The sequence below is a fragment of the Erinaceus europaeus genome, chromosome 23, assembly GCF_950295315.1.
Source record: "Erinaceus europaeus chromosome 23, mEriEur2.1, whole genome shotgun sequence".
NCBI lineage: Eukaryota > Metazoa > Chordata > Mammalia > Eulipotyphla > Erinaceidae > Erinaceus > Erinaceus europaeus.
Window position 1 is genome coordinate 10,428,495 of NC_080184.1, and position 20,105 is coordinate 10,448,599.

The window sequence follows — 20,105 nt, forward strand, 5'->3', positions numbered from 1 at the left end:
GGGTATCCATGCTGGCAAACAATTGAGGGCAGAGCCTGGTGTGTGTTCCCCAAGTGGGAACACAGCAGGTCTTGGGGACCTAGTCACAGCAGAGGAGACACAGTAGGGTGACTTTAATCCCCTAGGCTGCTTCCAGACAAGTCCTGTCATGTTTGAGACAATAGTTCTTGATTTTCATTCTTGGCTCCAACATACATCATCTTCCTCCCAGGTTCCTTGCTGTCTTCAGTGCAGTCTGAGCAGGGCCTGGAGAGAAAAGCAGGAACCGGCCTGACTCAGGGGCACCCTGTCTGCTCTCTAAAATGTTTAAGTTGTTTTCTGCTGGTATTTTCACCTCTTTTTCATGATTTCCTGTGACTGCTATTCTCCCGGCTCACCCTCTTTAGAAACTGATTGAACAGCTCTCCTGCCATATAGCTAGGTCAGTGCTTGATTCCATATTGTTTTGACTTTCTGATTCATATTTCCAGGATTGAGGCACTAAAGCAATGCTGTGGTCAGAATCCTCATGAGTGTGAGAATAGCTCCATCTATTTAGAATCTAGGGTTTGGCCAGTGCTCTTTCCAGTCTGGGCTGCTTATGGGTAGTGCTTGCAAATGAAGAAAGTCACTCTAGAAAGTAAGTGCTGCTTCTCAATGTGCACAGGGTTCTTGCTTCCTCCTTTTGGTTGCACATGTCTCCTGCTATTTCACTTCTTGAGGAGGACACTTCAGTGACTCTAGAGTCTGGATGTGGCTGGAGAGTGTCAGCCTTCAGAGCTTAGATAGAAAAGGTTGCCTCAGAGAGGCTCCAATGTTCCCCATAGCAGCCATGTGTCTGAGGTCACTACTACCGCCCCTTTTTAAGATTATTTTTTTATTCATAAGAAATATAGGAGGAAGGAGAAATAATCATACATCACCGTGATATATGTGCTGTCCAGGACTGAACTCGGGACATCTCACATGAAAGTCCACAGCTTTATCCACTGTGCCACCTCCTGGACTACCCTTCCTTATTTCTAACCCAGTGATCCATCTTAGGCCTCAGTGTGGATTCCTATGACCTGTCTTGGCTACTCCTGAGGCTTCTCAACTCAGTGTGCTCTGTTGGCAGCATGGGGCTGCCTATTAATGTCTTTATTCTCTATTTTTGTATTTCTTTATTCATTTCATAATCTTATGTACTGTAAATAGACATCCTGAAATTGAGAGGTAAGGCAGTGATAGAGAGGGATACAAGAGACACTTGCAGCACTGCTCACGACTCACAAAGCTTTCTCCCTGCAGGTGGGGACTGGGGGTTCAACCCAGGTCTTTGTGCATTATCATACATGTTCAGTCAGGTGTAATACCACTCAGTCAGTCCCTATTTTTTTATTTTACTTCATGTAATTTATTTTATAGGACAGAGTTTAATTGATGGGGGTGGGAGGGAGAGAGTTATACTATTTCACTTCCTGTGAATATTCCCTCCACCAGATGGGGACCTGTGTTAGGATAGTGTGACATGAAACACCCAGAGGGAGAAGCTATATTCTAGCCCCTCTCAAGTTTTAGCGCCAAAATATTTGAAAAGTGAGGCACTGAAAATAAGGCAAGTAGAGTCCAGAGTTCTGGCAAAGGAAAATTCTGTGGTGGCCAAGAAAAAGCTGAGAAGCCACATCTTCAGGTGAGGGGTATCTAAGACGCCTATCTGTCATACAACCTCACCAGTGTGTTGTGGAACCCCACCTCCCTAAAGCTCTACCCCAATAGGGAAACATAGGAGCAGGATGGGGGTGTTGATCAGCCTATGTCCAGTGGAAAAACAATTACAGAAATCATACCTCCCACTTTCTGCACCCTGTAGAGGTATTTGGTCCATACTCCCAGGGTAATAAACAGAGGACTGTTGGGTAGTTGCCACCTCCCCCTGGCTTCTTCTTATCCATATGCCTATATAGGGATTTACTGATCCAAAGGTTTGGTCTATTTACATAAATCACTTTTACATAAAGCACTCCAGGGCATTGGTGGTTCAGTTATAGGATTCTCGCCTGTTCCGCCCCCTCCTTGTCACACTCTGATTTTCACCAGTCACTTTTCTCTCCACCCTCTCTATATCACATCCTGTTTCCACCCTACTTGGAGAGTATAAAAACAGCTGCTCTTCTGATTAAAGACACTTGGAAATTGCTTTCTGGCTCCGAGAGTTCCAGAGTGTATCTCCTGCGGAAGTTGGTGCAGCATGAGTTCCTGATCCCTCTCCCACACAGCAGCCTAGATCAGCTCCAGTTGAGTTCTCTCCAACCCAGAGAGCACTAGCTCGGGAAGAAGTACCCTCAGGCTATCCCGGCAGAGGACCTTCCATTGGGGGGGATGGGATATGGCACTGTGTTGGGGGATTCCCATAGATATAGTTATGGAGAAAATACTAGCTATCCTACTCCTCTGATTGATGGACATGAGGAAGAGGATGAAGCAGTTCATGCTGGGCTGGTGACACAGCACAATGGTTGTGTAAATGACCTTCATGCCTGAGATGCATAAGATTCTGAGCTCCATGGTTCAATTTGCAGAACTAAATAAAAGTAGAGCTAAGCAGAACTTTGGTAATAAACAAACAAGCAAACAAACAAAAAAACAAAAATAATATTGTTATGTGGAAAACTGAGAAATGTTATGCATGTACAAACTATTGTATTTAATGTCAACTGTTCAACATTAATCTCCCAATAAAGAAATTTTAAAATAAATAGAGAAATAGAAAAGAAAATAGAAAAAATTCTCCAGCTATGTATTATTTATGTTAGGGAATGCTGAAATTCAAGGAGACTGGACCCAAAATTGGGTGGAGGAGAAAGCTAATGTTATTTTAAATTGTGGACTGAGAACCATGGTCGTCACCCTGCAGACTCTGGCCCAGAATGGGCATTATGATATTATTTTAAACTAGGATGTGTAAGTTAAATTATCCTTGGATTACAGAGGCAGTGGTTATCACAATTAGACAGTGGTTTTCACAGTTACAAGTGGTCATAGTGCAAGGACTCTTCTCTTTCAGGACCAGGAGTGAGGGAGTAGGGGAATCTTGTCTTTCAGTAATAAAAGATAGGCAAGGTCATTACATAATGATTAAAGGATCAATCAGCCAAGAAGATATAACAATATTAACATCTATGCACCCAATAAGGGACCATCTAAATATATCAAGCACCTACTGAAAGAACTCCAAAGATACATGAATAGTAATACAATAATAGTGGGAGACTGCACTCTCACACTTAGACAGATCAACAAAACACAGAATCAACAAAGAAATGAGAATTAAATGAAGAGACGGAAAGACTAGACCTCTTGGACATTTTCAAGCTCTTCACCACCCAAAATTGGAATACACATTCTTTTCAAATCCACACAACACATACTCAAGGATAGACCACATGTTAGGCCACAGCATCAATAAATTCAAGAGCACTGAAATCATCCCAAATATCTTCTCAGACCACAGTGGATTAAAACTAACATTTAACAACAAACAGAAAATTATTAAAAGTCACAGAATCTGGAAACTAAACAACATACTTTTTAAGAGCCACTGGGTCAGAGAGACACTCAAGCAGGAAATACAAATGTTCCTGGAAACAAATGAAAATGAAGACACAACCAATCAAAATATTTGGGACACTGCTAAAGCACTACTGAGAGGGAAACTCATAGCCATACAATCACATATTAAACAACAAGAAAAAACCCAAATAAATAACCTTACTACAAACATTAAGGACTTAGAGGAAGAGGAACAAAGGAACCCTAAAAGAACCAAAAGGACAGAAATCACTAAGTTTAGAGCAGAAATAAACAACATCAAAAATAAGAGAACCATACAGAAGATCATTGAAGCCAATTGTTGGTTCTTTGAAAGATTAAACAAGATTGACAAACCCCTAGCCAGACTCACTAAACAAAAAAGGGAGAAGACTCAAATTTATAGAATTGTAAATGATAGAGGAGATATAACAACTGACACCACAGAAATCCAGAAAATCATGCGAGACTTCTATGAAGAACTATACACCACCAACCTAGAAAATCTGGAAGAAATGGAAGAATTCAAGAAATATATGTCCTTCCAAAACTGAACAAAGAAGAACTACAAAACCTAAATGCGCCAATCACAGACAAAGAAATAGAAACTGTTATTAAGAATCTCCCCAACAACAAAAGTCCTGGACCAGATGGCTTCACAAACGAATTCTACAAAACCTTCAGGAAACAGTTAATGCCCATCCTCCTAAAGCTTTTCCATAAGATAGAAGAAATGAGGGCACTCCCTTCCACCTTCTATGAAGCCAACATCACCCTGATACCAAAATCAGATAGAGACACAACAAAAAAGGAAAACTACAGACCAATATCTCTGATGAACATAGATGCCAAAATATTAAACAAGATCTTGGCCAAACGGATACAACAGCACATCAAAAAGATTGTTCATCACGACCAAGTGGGATTCATCCCAGAAATGCAAGGCTGGTTCAACATACGTAAGTCTATCAATGTCATTCACCACATCAATAGAAGCAAAGCCAAAAATTATCTCAATAGATGCAGAGAAAGCCTTTGACAAAATCCAACACCCATTCATGCTCAAAACTACAAAAAATGGGAATAGGTGGGAAATTCCTCAAGATAGTGGAATCCATATATAGAAAACCAACAGCCAACATCATACTCAATGGACAGAAGTTGAAAGCATTTCCCCTCAGATCAGGGACTAGACAGGGCTGCCCACTATCACCATTGATCTTCAACATAGTATTGGAAGTTCTTGCCATAGCAATCAGGCAAGAGAAAGAAATCAAAGGAATACAGATTGGAAGAGAAGAAGTCAAACTCTCAGTATTTGCAGATGACATGATAGTATACATAGAAAAACCTAAAGAATCCAGCAGAAAACTACTGGAAGTTATTAGGCAATATAGCAAGGTGTCAGACTACAAAATCAATGTACAAAAATCAGTGGCTTTTCTTATGAAAACACTAAAACTGAAGAAGAAGATATTCAGAAATCACTCCCATTCACTGTTGCAACAAAATCAATAAAATACCTAGGAGTAAAACTGACCAAAGAAGTGAAAGACTTGTATACTGAAAACTATGAGTCACTCTTTAAGGAAATAGAAACTGATACAAAGAAATGGAAAGACATCCCATGCTCATGGATCGGAAGAATAAATACCATCAAAATGAATATTCTCCCCAGAGCCATATACAAATTTAATGCAATACCCATCAAAGCTCCACCAAGCATCTTTAAGAAAATAGAACAAAAAACTACATTCATTTATCTGGAACCAGAAAACACCTACAATTGCCAAAACCATCTTGAGGAAAAGAAACAGAAATGGAGGCATTATATATTATATCATAATGCCATCATCAATACAACAGCCTGGTCCTGGAACAAAAATAGGCACACAACCAGTGGAACAGAATTGAAAGCCCACATCTAAGCCCCCACACCTATGGACATCTAATCTTTGATAAGGGTGCCCAAAGTAGTAAATGGAAGAAGGAAGCTATCTTCAATAAATAGTGCTGGGAAAACTGGGTTATAACATGCAGAAGAATGAAATTGAACCACCTTATCTCACCAGAAACAAAAATCAACTCCAAATGTGTCAAAGACCTGGATTTCGTACCAGAAACTATGAAATACTTAAAGGAAAACATTGGTGAAACACTTTCCCACCTAAACCTCAAGGACATCTTTTATGAAACAAACCCGATTGCAAGGAAGACTAAAGCAGAAACAAACCAATGGGACTACATCAAATTGAAAAGCTTCTGCACAGCCAAAGAAACTATCACTCAAACAAAGAGACCCCTCACAGAATGGAGAAGATCTTCACATGCCAAACATCAGACAAGAGACTAATATACAGATAACTCAGCAAACTTAGCACCAAAAAAGCAAATGATCCCATCCAAAATGGGCACAGGCTATGAACAAGACATTCACTTCAGAGGAGATCCAAAAGGCTAGCAAACATATGAAAAATGGTTCCAGGTAGCTGATTGTCAGAGAAATGGAAATAAAGACAACATTGTGATACCACCTCACTCCTGTGAAAATGGCATACCTCAAAAAGGACAGCAGCAACAAATGCTGGAGAGGCTGTGGGGACAGAGGAACTCTTCTAGACTGCTGGTGGGAATGTAAATTGGCCCAGCCTCTCTGGAGAGCAGTCTGGAGAACTCTCACAAGGCTAGACATAGATCTTCCATATGACCCAGCAATTCCTCTCCTGGGGATATACCCCAAGGATTCCATAATGCCCAACCAAAAAGATGTGTGTACTCCTATGTTCAATTAATAATATGTGTTCTCCTATGTTCAATTCATAATAGCTAAAACCTGGAAGGAACCCAGGTGCCCAACAGCAGATGAGTGGCTGAGAAAGCTGTGGTACATATACACAATGAAATACTATGCAGCTATTAAGAACCATGAGCCCACCTTATCTGACCCATCTTGGACAGAGCTAGAAGGAATTACGTTAAATCAGCTAAGTCAAATAGATAAAGATTAGTATGGAATGTCCCCATTCATCAACAGAAGTTGAGAAAGAAGAACAGAAAGGGAAACTAAAAGCAGGATCTGATTAAATTGAGAGCAGGGCACCAATGTAAAACTACTGTGGTGAAAGGGAGGGTGGCAATTGGGTTTCCAGGTACGGCGGGAGGGGGGGAGGCGGGGCTGAGGTGGGTGGTGGGGATGGGACACAGTCTTTTGGTGGTGGGAGTGGTGTTTATGTATAATCCTATTAAAGTGTAAACATATAAACCACTAGTTAATTAATATGAGAGGGTAAAAATAGACCATATGTCTAGAACTTCTTAAAACACAGACTGAGTCTTTTTAATACATAGACTGTCTTTGATCTAAAACTATAGAAATATTGAATTTTATGTTCCATGTCCCTGGTAAAATATGGTAAAACTGGTCAACATATCATTATTAGCAATTGAAATCTGTTTCTGATAATTTTGAATTAAGATTGGAGAAATCACTCAGTATTAGTGTACAGATTGTTATTCCTGAGGACCTAGAGATCAGCTTATCAACAAATGCCATCCTATGTGAGAGGATACCCTGGTTTGATGGAACTTTCATAAAAAAAAGTAGTAGACAAATAAGAAAAATATAGGGGGCCAAGTGGTGGTTCACCTGATTGAGTGAACATGTCACAATGTGCAGGACCCAGGTTTGGTCTCCCAGGCCCCACCAGCAAGGGAAAAGCTTTGCAAGTGCTGAAGCAGTGCTGCTGCTTCCTCTCTGTAATTCCCTTCCCTGTCAATTTCTGGCTGTCTGTATACAATAAATAAAGATAACAAAAAGAGAAAAATAGTTGTTTCAGAATTATGGTGAGTTATAGCAAATTACTGTGAGTGGAAGCATCACATTTCATTACTCACCAATATTACTACTATTACACTGAAGTCAGTGTAATAGTTCTTATAAAGTTTAAATATAGCACTGTATATCATTCTAAGATCTATGTTACAAATACAGAACAGAGACCATGAACAAGCATTCCTAGTCATTCATAATCATCTGATCAACTTATAAGTGTGTTCTCTCTCCAGTATTTAACAGTGGTCTCGTCTGGAATATAAATTTTATTCCCTTTACCAAAGCACTTATTTACACTCTGATCATACATATATGCATATTTATATTTTGAGCAGCAAAACTAATATAAATTTCAACCCTTGCAATGATAGAGATCCACTGAATTTAATGAACATGGAAAATGTTCTTAAAAAGAAATGAGTAAAAATATCTAAGTAGAGAGTGACCTTCTGTTTCCCACAAAACCAGTGATGTCCTAGACAGTGTCTTCTTTCTCCCTTGGACCATGCTACATATAACTCAACTTCAAACAGCATTTCATTTTTTGTTATCTATATATACTGTACATCACACAATTACTATGATTTTCTCATGGCAACAGAGATAACAGTGAATTCCATGTAACATAGAAGAGTCTCTGAGATCTGAGAGAACTGAATGATACCACATGCTTTTTAATCAAAAGATTAAAAGAATATCATGAAGCTCTTGGAAAAACTCAAGGACATATATAACATTCTCTCTCCAAGTCTTCAAGCACAATATAAAAGTATTACATAGAAAATAATTTTACCTATCAATTGTTCAGTACCTTGTTATTTTTATACAAAAAATAAAAATTTCAATAGTATTATGTTACATAGTAAGCATTCTGATGTAGAAAAATGAATCTGACATGTTTTCAACGAACCGATTTAAATAAAGTCAATATAAATTTACACTTAATATTTAATTCAGTATATTCCAATTATTTGCATCCATGTTTCCATCCAGTGTTAGCTCATGTTTTTAGAATCGTAAATTTGAATATGACTGACTTAAAAATTCTTTTATTTGTACATATGTTCCTATTTTGACCTCTATAATGTTGAAATGAAGACCACAACAGCTAAGTAAAACCATTACCATATTGTTAAAATTAAAGACTTCTATACTTAATAACATATATGACATTGAGTAATGTGTCAGTGCTGGCTACACTTGCCATATTACTTACAATTATGTGATTTCTACTTAAGATAAATTCTACAATATTTGATAAGACTAGATGAATTCCATCATAATATAAAAATTCTGATTTTTAATTTTCAAGTTTGCATGTGTAAAAGTTTCTACCTAGTATGGATTTTCTCGTGTTGTGTTAGGTTTAAGCAATAACTGAAGGCTTTTCCACATTCTTCACATGTGTAAGGTTTCTTCTCAGTATGAATTCTATAATGTTTCCTGAGGCTTGTGGACTGAGTAAAGGCTTTTCCACATTCTTCACAAGTGTAAGGTTTCTCCCCAGTATGAATTCTATGATGTTCCATGAGGTTTGAGGACTGAGTAAAGGCTTTTCCACATTCTTCACAAGTGTAAGGTTTCTACACAGTATGAATTCTATGATGTTCCATGAGGCTTGAGGACTGAGTAAAGGCTTTTCCACATTCTTCACAGGTGTAAGGTTTCTCCCCAGTATGGATTCTATGATGTTCCATGATGCTTGAGGGCCAAAAAAAGGCTTTTCCACAGTCATCACAGGTGTAAGGGTTCTCTGCAGTATGAATTCTATGATGTTCCATGAGGTTTGAGGACCGAGTAAAGGCTTTTCCACATTCTTCACAGGTGTAAGGTTTCTCCCCAGTATGAATTCTATGATGTTGTATGAGGCTTGAGGACTGAGTAAAGGCTTTTCCACATTCTTCACAAGTGTAAGGTTTCTCCCCAGTATGAATTCTATGATGTTCCACAAGACTTGAGGACTGAGTAAAGGCTTTTCCACATTCTTCACAAGTGTAAGGTTTCTCCCCAGTATGAATTCTATGATGTTTCATGAGGTTTGAGGAATGAGTAAAGGCTTTTCCACATTCTTCACATGTGTAAGGTTTCTCCCCACTATGAATTCTATGATGTGCCATGAGGTTTGAGGACCGAGTAAAGGCTTTTCCACATTCTTCACATGTGTAAGGTTTCTCCCCAGTATGAATTCTATGATGTTCCATGAGGTTTGAGGACCGAGTAAAGGCTTTTCCACATTCTTCACAGGTGTAAGGTTTCTCCCCAGTATGAATTCTTTGATGTTGCATGAGGCTTGAGGACTGAGTAAAGGCTTTTCCACATTCTTCACAAGTGTAAAGTTTCTCCCCAGTATGAATTCTATGATGTTCCATGAGGCTTGAGGACTGAGTAAAGGCTTTTCCACATTCTTCACATGTGTAAGGTTTCTCCCCAGTATGAATTCTTTGATGTTGCATGAGGCTTGAGGACTGAGTAAAGGCTTTTCCACATTCTTCACAAGTGTAAGGTTTCTCCCCAGTATGAATTCTATGATGTTCCATGAGGCTTGAGGACTGAGTAAAGGCTTTTCCACATTCTTCACAAGTGTAAGGCTTCTCCCCAGTATGAATTCTTTGATGTTCCATGAGGTTTGAGGACCGAGTAAAGGCTTTTCCACATTCTTCACAGGTGTAAGGTTTCTCCCCAGTATGAATTCTTTGATGTTGCATGAGGCTTGAGGACTGAGTAAAGGCTTTTCCACATTCTTCACAGGTGTAAGGTTTCTCCCCAGTATGAATTCTTTGATGTTGCATGAGGCTTGAGGACTGAGTAAAGGCTTTTCCACATTCTTCACAAGTGTAAGGTTTCTCCCCAGTATGAATTCTTTGATGTTGCATGAGGTTTGAGGACTGAGTAAAGGCTTTTCCACATTCTTCACAAGTGTAAAGTTTCTCCCTTGTATGAATTCTTTGATGTTGCATGAGGTTTGAGGACTGAGTAAAGGCTTTTCCACATTCTTCACAAGTGTAAGGTTTCTCCCCAGTATGAATTCTATGATGTTGCATGAGGCTTGAGGACTGAGTAAAGACTTTTCCACATTCTTCACAAATGTAAGGTTTCTCCACAGTATTAATTCTTTGATGTTTCATGAGGCTTAAATAATTAGTAAAGGCTTTTGCACACTCCCTATATGTGTGACGTTTTCTCCCAGTATGTATTCTATGATGTTGTATAAGATCTGACTTCTTAAGTGTTTTTTTACATTGTTTACAATTGTAAGTTTTCTGACTACTATGAATTTTCTGATGCGTAATAACTATAGAAGAGCATAGATACATTTTGCTACATTGTTTACAATTATAACATTTATATTTAGTATAAAAATTCTGATTTTTAATAAATTTCGAAAACTTTGAAATTTTATTATATTGACTTATATTATTTTGTATGTCCTGGTGCTGAGTAATAACTACATTTCCATTTAAGCCAATTGTATTTTGAAAAGTTTTTGAGTCACTACATGTAGTATGATGTTGAGAATTTTCTTGATGTTCCACATTTACTTCCAGAGACTGAGCATGTTTCAAAACATCATGTGTATCTTGAATTATAGAAACAGAAGCCTCTCTATTATTAAGTGACTGACTTGAGGGTTTTATCCAGGTTGACTCAAGCAGTTGATCTATTTTGATGGTAGTGACTTTACTCTGCATGATTGTGCCAGTTTTTTTGCATCCAACATGGTACACACTTTGCACTGTATTCTGGCTCTTACATGTATTTTCTGTTATTAATTCAATGTCGACAAGATGAGTGCTTCCATGTGTGCTCATTGCCACTTCTGTGAATAACTTTTCTATTTCCAAAAATGGCTGAAAGACCTTCTTATCACAGATTTCTGAAACATAACAGATAAGCTAATTTACAACAGTACAGTGGATATAATATAAATATAATCTACATAAAGTATATAAAATATATAAAAGTATATATAAAGTATATAAAAAGTAAGATAATTATGCTTGGTGAAATAAGGCAGTGAAGGGGAACTACCATATACTTTCACTCATATGTATATATGTAGACCTGAAATATATTCGCTTGAAAATAAAACATAGTTAACACATCAGTAAGACTTGGGGAGGAATATGGTGGTTACTGTTGATGGGGGGCTGCACAGAACTGGTTGTGGGAACAATGTGGAAGTACACACAATCATATTATCTTATAATCACTTTAATCACCATACAGTTCTCTTACTGTCATTTATAATGATCATTTTTCTATCCAGTATTTTCTTATCTCAACTTATTTTTTCCTGAGATAAGCTGTGAGGCTCAGACAAAAATTCTTTAGGTCATGGGCACCATGGAATATACCCAAGATAGTCTTCCTAGGTGTTTCCGAAATAGAGAACCCACACTCATCTGCTCTATTCTTTCCTATAGGTTTCTGATTATTAAATGACTTGTTCTACTTTATATCTTAAGGATTTTCAGCCACGAAGTTGCTAATGCTACCATGATGCCAACCTGACTTCTCTGGACACGTGACATCAACAATATGTCCTGGAATCCCACCTCTCCAAAGCCCTACCCCATAATGAAAATATAGAAAAAGGCTGGGAGTATGGGTCAACCTGCCAACATACATGTCCAATGGAGATGCAATTGAAGAGTAGCCAGAACTTCCACCTTGTGCAGCCCATAATGATCCTGGTTCATACTTCCAGATGAATAAAGAATAGGAGGGAATTGGATATTGATCTCTGATGTTGTGAATTGTGTGGAATTGTACTCTACTTATCCTATGGTCATGATAATCATTATTAAACCAATAAAGAATTTAATTTATAATATTATGAATTATATTTCTCCTATTTCATGCAACCTTTTTATTTTTTTATTTTTTTACTTCTGGGAGCTTTTTGCTAAATTTTCTAAAGGATATTGCTTTGCCTATGTTTTACATGTCCCTCTTCTGTATTATTTGTGTTTGGATAAGACAGATTTTTAGGCACAAGCTACTGGAGGAATGACCTGATAGGGAGATAAAGAAGAAACAGTTTACTCAGTGGAACATTTATTTACTATTGCAATAGCCTAGGTTTTCTCCCTGGCAGTATAAAGAACCATCAGGATAACTGCATGGATGATGAGGCAGTACAGTGTAACTCTATTTCCTCACATTCTATCTTCCCCAACTCTTACAAAAACTATAAGAAGAATTGTGTAGCTCATTGGTTGCCAATATGTAAGAGAACTTGAATTCATCCCTTAGCTTTATTTTCTTTCTTTTTTAAAAGATTTTATTTATTGATTGATGAGAAAGATAGTATGAGAGAAAAAGAATCAGGCATCACTCTTGAACATGTGCTGCTGGGGCTTGAACTCAGGACCTCATGTGTGAGAGTCCAGCACTTTAATCCACTGCACCACCTCCCGGACCACTATTTTCTTTCTTGTGTCTAACTTCATTGTGTTTTCTTTTTCTTTTTAAAAAATCTTTGTTATTGCTTTCATTCTTTTTTTTTTTTTTTGCATATCCACTTTTCTGTTGTGAATTTAGGTGGTGCTTGTGATTGAATGTTAAATCTAGACCATCAGCCATGAAAGAATTCTAAGCATTGATTATGTTATGTTTTACCTGCAAGCCCTGAATTTAATACATGTATATAGGGAATGGGTAGGAGGTCAGAATAAGAACTACTATCCCTCAGTTGGGGACAGGCTTATAATAGAGTGGTTGTAAACTCCCAATGAAACCTGAGATCCTGGGGACTAAAGTCAGTGCCCAGCATACCATGAACCAGAAATAAACAGATGTGGTCTATTTTTCTTCTCTCATTAAAGTACATTCTAAAATAACCTTTAAAACTAATGTAGAGGGGCATTCAATAACAGAATACCTCAATACTAGGAGTATGTCAAAGGAAAGAAAACTGTTAAGACAGTTTAGAAATTTTCAGAAATTTGTATGATTGATAAATGATGCATTTATGTTCATTCCTATTGAAGTGTAAACATATAAACCACTATTTAATTAATATGAGAGGTGAAAAAATTGATCATATGTCTCGAACTTCTTAAAACATAGACTGAGTCTTTTGAATACATAGACTGTCTTTGATATGATTTCTCTCTCAAAAGCCTAGACCAGGGAGAACAGAAGCAACCGGTAGCACAGCTATATACAAGATGCTGGGTATTATACCCCAAACCCTAACAAAGGGACTTTTCTAAAGTTAATGATTTTGCTGGAACTTAAACCTGGGATATCAGAGCCTCAAGCATGAAAGTTTTCCACATAACCATTATGGGGAAACCCATACCCAGAGATATTTTTGTTGTTGTTGTTAGTTTCTTTTTAGTTGTTTCTTTAATTTGCTTTCCACGCCCCCCCTTTTGTTGCCCTTGATTTATTGTTGTTGTAGTTATTGCTAGTGTAGTTGTTAATGATGTTGGCATCATTGGATAGGACAGAGAAATGAAGAGATGAGGGGAATACAGATTGGGGGAGAGAAAGACACCTGCAGAGCTGCTTCACCACTTGTGAAGGGACTCCCCTGAGGTGGGGAGCTGAGGGTTAGAACTGGGATTCTTATGCTGTCCCTTGCACTTCGTACCATGTGCCCTTAACCCATTAGCTTAGGTTACTTCCCAAACCCCCAGACCCAGAGACCTTAATACATTACTCAAATAAGAGGTAGATTATTGAGATAAAATATTAACAAGGAAATAATAGCCTTAAATGAAGTTATATGTAAGATGATATATAATTATTTTAAAAGATATGAATGTGGAAACATGCGATAGCACAGCAGGATAAGCTCACACAGCTTGCAGCACAAGGACAAGCATAATGATCCTGGTTAGAGCCCCCAGCACACCCCAGTCACTTCACAGGAAGTAAATCAGGTCTGCAGGTGTCAATCTTTCTCTCTCCCTCTCTGGCTTCCCAACATCTCTCCATTTCTATTTGTACTATCTAATAACAATGACATCAATAACAACAATGATAATAACTATAACAATAAAAAACAAGGGCCACAAAAGGGAAAATAAATAAATATAAAAATTTAAAAAAATTTTTTAAATATGTGAATGGAGATTATTCTTTTTTTAATTATTTTTAAAAATTTATTTATTCCCTTTTGTTGCCCTTGTTGTTTTAGTGTTGTAGTTATTATTGATGTCATTGTTGTTGGATAGGACAGAGAGAAATGGAGAGAGGAGGGGAAGACAGAGAGGGGGAGAGAAAGACAGACACCTGCAGACCCGCTTCACCGCCTTCACCGCCTGTGAAGGGACCTGCCTGCAGGTGGGGAGCCGGGGGCTCGAACCGGGATACTGACGCCAGTCCTTGAGCTTAGCGCCACCTGAGCTTAACCCGCAGCGCTACAGCCCGACTCCCGGAGATTATTCTTAAGTGCACATAAAACAGTCTTATGGGTTGCAGAGGGTGGGAGGTCTGGTTTCTGTAATTGCTTCCCCCAGAGAGATAGAGAATGGGAAGTCTATCAGGGACCACGGTGGGATGTGAAGATCGGATTAAGGGAATTGTGGGGAATTGTACCCCTCTTATTATGGTTTTGTTAATGTCTTCTTTCTTAAATAAATAAAAAAACAGTCTTATGAATTAGTCATACATTGGGATACACAGACAGACTTAATAAGTATGTAAATATGAATTCATAAAGAAACATTAACAAACAGCAAAGATCTCAAGTAAACTAACATCACAATTGGCCAAACTAGGTAAGGAGCAACTAGGAGGCCCAAAATTCAACAGGATCAGGGAAGTATTGTAAATGAAACTAGAACATACAGACAACTTAGTAAATTGGAGAAGATATTTATACATCAAATATCTGGCAAGTCGCTAAGCGCAAGGACCGGCATGAGGATCCCAGTTCGAGCCCCCGGTTCCCACCTGCAGGGGAGTCACTTCACAGGCGGTGAAGCAGGTCTGCAGGTGTCTGTCTTTCTCTCCTCCTCTCTGTCTTCCCCTCCTCTCTGCATTTCTCTCTGTCCTATCCAACAACGACGACATCAACCACAACAACAATAAAAAGATAAAAAGACAACAAGGGGGAGTCGGGCTGTAGCGCAGCGGGTTAAGCGCAGGTGGCGCAAAGCTCAAGGACCGGCATTAAGGATCCCGGTTCGAGCCCCAGCTCCCCACCTGCAGGGGAGTCGCTTCACAGGCAGTGAAGCAGGTCTGCAGGTGTCTATCTTTCTCTCCTACTCTCTGTCTTCCCCTCCTCTCTCCATTTCTCTCTGTCCTATGCAACAACAACAATAACTACAACAATAAAACAACAAGGGCAACAAAGGAAATAAATAAATAAATAAAATTAAAAAAAAAAAGACAACAAGGGCAACACAAGGGAAGATAAATAAATTTTTAAAAAAATGTTTAAAAAAAAATATCTGGCAAGCAACGGATATCAAACATCTAGAAATAGATGTACAAAAGGAACAAAAGGAAAGGAAAAATGACAATAAATCAATAGAAATTACCCAAATAACTAACTAGACAATTTTCTACAAAAGAAATACACATAACCTAGAAACATATAGAGATATATTCTACTTTTTTATTAGCATAGTATTTTACTTATTATTAGAGAAATTAAAAAATAACCTACACTAAGGGCTGGAATATTAGAGAAACTTGGGGACCTGGTCTCTTTGAGTGACAATAAGTTTCCTCTACAGTTTCCAGTGGACATATATTGCTTTGTTCCTTTCTTTTAGCAGGTTCTTCTTTGAATAACTAGAATACAAAACTCCTGGGGTGATGGGTAGAAATAGGAATTGGACATGGCAAACAGTTCATTCTATTTAAATATTTTCTTCAAGATGAGAGCATTCTCTGTCCTGATCCACATTTCTTTATTTTTATTAATGAGAAAGATAGGAGGAGAGAGAGAGAACCAGACATCACTCTGGGGATACATATACTGCCAGGCATTAGTTATCTAATAATGATCGATAAGGTTATGTAATAAAATGGTATAACTACCATCATTAGTGTCTTACATCCCATCCCTTTCACTGCCAGGTCCGTATGCTTTGTCCTTCTGGGTATATGATCTTAATGATGTGCAGAAGATGGGAGGTCTGCCTTCTGTAATTGCATCTCTGCTGGAATTGGGCATTGAAAATTGGATCTATACTACTAGCCTGTTTCTTTCTTTTCCTAGTGTGGTTTGGCTCTAGGGAGGTGAGATTCCAAGGCATATTGGTTAAGTCCTCTGCCCAGGGAAGTCAGTTTGGCACCATGGCAGCATCTGTAACTTGGTGACTGAAGCATTAAGAAAAAAAGTAAAACAAACTATTTAATAAACAGGAACCTAAAGGTAAGAATAGATCAGATTATAGTTGGGGCTTTCATATTTTAAGAGGCTAGGAAGTCTATTGTAGGTATATCCCAAGGGACCTTACAAATTTTTGCCTAGGCCATACAGCTATCATGCAGGTGTGCTAAAAGTATTGGCTGGCAAGATGCTGTTAGAGTTGGGTATAGGGCTAGAAAGCTGGATCAAGGAAGAGAGTAGATCCCAAATATGGGAAAAGCATATAAATACCATTAATCAGAACCCTCATCAATCTGACCAAGGCCCTGTGTCTACTTATATTTAGCACAGGAGCCTATGTAACCCATACAGAAGTTTTAAAGGATGGATATGGGGACACAGACGTCTGGTGATGGGAATCGTGCCAAACTATACCCCTGATTTTTTAAGTCACTATTAAATCACTCACAAAATAAAGAAATGAATAAACAGATTCCATCTCATACCAGGCAACGACAGAAGTTGAAGATGTTATGGAGAAAAAAAAAATTCTCCTGGGGGGCAGGTGGTGGAACACCAGGTTAAACACACATAGGACAAAGCACAAGAATCCTGGTCAGAGCCCCTTCCCACCCTCCATCTGCAGGTGGGTTGCTTTGCAGGCAGGGAAGCAGGTCTGCAATTATCTACCTTTCTTTCTTTCTTTCTATATCCTCTCCGCTCTCATTTTATCTCCAAAATAATAACAACAACAACAACAATAATAATAACTGCTACATTTCTGGTGAGGATGTTAACTAGCACAGTCCCTTTGCAAGACTGAATGGCCTATCCTTAAAAAATTGAAAAGAGGAGGCCAGGCAGAGGCAGGTTAAACACACATGGTACTATGCACAAGTATCTTGGTTTGATCCGGCCACTTCCCATCTGTAGGGGGATGCTTCACAAATGGGGAAGCAGGTTTACAGCAGGTTTATATCTTTCTCTTCCCCCTCTAGCTCCCCATCCTCTCTCAATTTCACTTTGTGAACTATACATGATAATCTTATAATCTTGTGCCTACTGTTAATAACAAATAAATGATCAAATAAAAAAACAAATACACATGGCCCTCAGACATAGGAAGACATGTTCCACTTTTTACTAGGCTAGTGCTTCACTTATTTTTTTAGAAAAGCAAATTAAAATCATACTGAGATTTCATCTCACACCTGTAAGTATAGTCTATCTTATTAAAACAAAAAATGGCAGGTGTTGATAAGGTAGTGGAAAAAAAGGAATTTTGTTAAGCTGTTGGTAGGAATGCAAACTTGAGTAGCCCTTTTGGGAAACCCTATGGCCAGTCCCTAAATTAAAAAAGAGATTACCTTATCATTCAGCAATACCATTCCTAGGCATTTATCTTAAAAACCTGAAAATACTAATTCAATGGGACATAATGTCTCTATAGTCACCTTATTAATAATAGCCAGAGAGAGTGGAAGCAACCTAGATGCCCACTGACAAAAGGCCAAATAAAAGAAGTATAGGATAGTTTTTCAGGAGGCCTGTCACATGGAGTAACAGAAAACAGAACTGATCTTCCCAAAAAATAAAACAATATATATCTATAATTATAGACCTTGCCAAATCCACCAACTACATCTGAAGGCAGAAATGGTTGCTTGGACACATGGAGTGTGGGTTTGGATCCAAATACAGAATATTTTCTCTCCAGGCAGCACAACATGGTGTGAGAAAAAAATAGAGCAAATAACCTTCCAAAACTAATTCTATGAGGCTAACATCACCTTGATACTCAAAGCAGGGAAGGACTCCACCAAAAAAATAAAACTATAAACCTATATTCCTGATGAATATTGACACAAAGATCCTCAACAACATTTTGGTTAATCAAAACCAACAACATATTATGAGAATAACCCACCAATATCAAGTAAGATTCATCCCTGGGAAACAGGGATGATTCAACATTTCCAAGTCAATTAATGTAATCAACCATATCAACAATAAGGTAAAACTCACATCATTTTATCAATTTTGCAGAAAAAATAAATTCAACAAGGTCCAACTCCCATTTATGATAAAGAGACCATCAGAAAGGAAAATTCCTCAACATAATAAAAGCTATGTTTGTCAAACTCAAGACTAAAATCATACCCTATGGGGAAAAATTTAAAGATTTCCCCCCTAAAATCAGGAACTACACAAAGATACCCTCTCTCACCACTTTTATTCAACATAGTGCTAGAACTCTTCACCATTACAACCAGGCAATAAAGATGTATCAATGGAACCCAAATTGGAAAGGATGAAGTTAAACTATCATTAGCAAATGATATGTTGATATACCCAGAGGACCCCAGAAATGATGCCAAGAAACTACTGGAAATAAATTCAGTAACATAGGTTACAACGTCAGTACTCACAAATCCATGGCATTTCTCCACACAGAAGATGGGCCAGAGGAAACAAAACTGAAGGAAGCAATCACATTGACAATTAAATCCAAAGAGATAAAAAGCCTAGAAATAAGTCTAAGGATGTGAAGGATATTTTCAAGGAAAATTACAAAAAAAAAAAAAAAAACCAGTTAAAAGAAATAGAAAATGATACAAAGAAATAGAAAATAACCCCTATTCATGGATTTGTAGAGTAAATAATAAAATAACTCTTCTGCCAAAACAACTTACAGACTCAAAGAAATCCCTATTAAAATTCCAGTGACAGATTTCAAAGAAATTGAATGGCTTATTCAAAAATTTGTGTGGAACGTTAAAAAAAGAACAAATAGCAAACATATTTCTGATGAAGAAGAGGAGGAGGAGGAGGGGGGGAGGAGGAGGAGAAGGAGGAGGAAAAATAGAGTCATCACAATACCCATCTTTATGTTATACTGCAAAGCAATAGTCCTTTAAAATAGTGTTGTGCTGGAACAAAAGTGGACATATGGACTAATAGAATAGGATAGAGAATCCGTAACTTAACCCACACAGGTATAGGCACCTCAGATATGACAAAGAGATCAAATATGCCAGTGGGGAAAAGAAGGTCTCTTTAGTAAGTGGTGTTAGCAGAACTGGACAATCACATATAGAAAAACAAAACTAGACCACCAATTAACACCATACACTAAAATTAGCTCAAAATGGATCAAAGATCTGGATATTAGACCTGAATGTATATAGTATTTAGAACATGTAGGTGGAAGATTTTATAACATTAACACTAAGGATGTATTTGGAGACTTCATAGGCAAGATAAACAACAAACAAGATTGAAGAAATGGGGCTGTATCAAATTTAAAAACTTCCATGCATCAAAAGAAAATTCCTTAAGGATAAACAGGAAGCTTAGGAACTGGGAGGTCATATTTGCACAACATTCTTCTGGCAAGTGGTTGCTATCAAACATCTACAAAAAACAAACAAACAAACAAACAAAACC

The 20,105-nt window shown here is 37.9% G+C and overlaps 3 protein-coding genes across 4 annotated transcripts in view; 1 reads left to right on the top strand and 2 right to left on the bottom strand.

Moving 5' to 3' along the window:
- LOC103127427 (zinc finger protein 709-like) overlaps nt 1–20,105 on the bottom strand; it is a 426,106-nt gene that overhangs the window by 323,355 nt on the left and 82,646 nt on the right. The gene's annotated exons all lie outside the window — the stretch shown is intronic.
- LOC132535538 (zinc finger protein 850-like) overlaps nt 1–20,105 on the bottom strand; it is a 340,468-nt gene that overhangs the window by 237,702 nt on the left and 82,661 nt on the right. Inside the window, 1 exon segment of the mRNA XM_060181702.1 lies at nt 8,717–10,476. Within this exon segment, the coding sequence (XP_060037685.1) occupies nt 8,717–10,476 (1,760 nt within the window).
- ZNF317 (zinc finger protein 317) overlaps nt 1–20,105 on the top strand; it is a 371,627-nt gene that overhangs the window by 20,884 nt on the left and 330,638 nt on the right. The window lies entirely within an intron of this gene.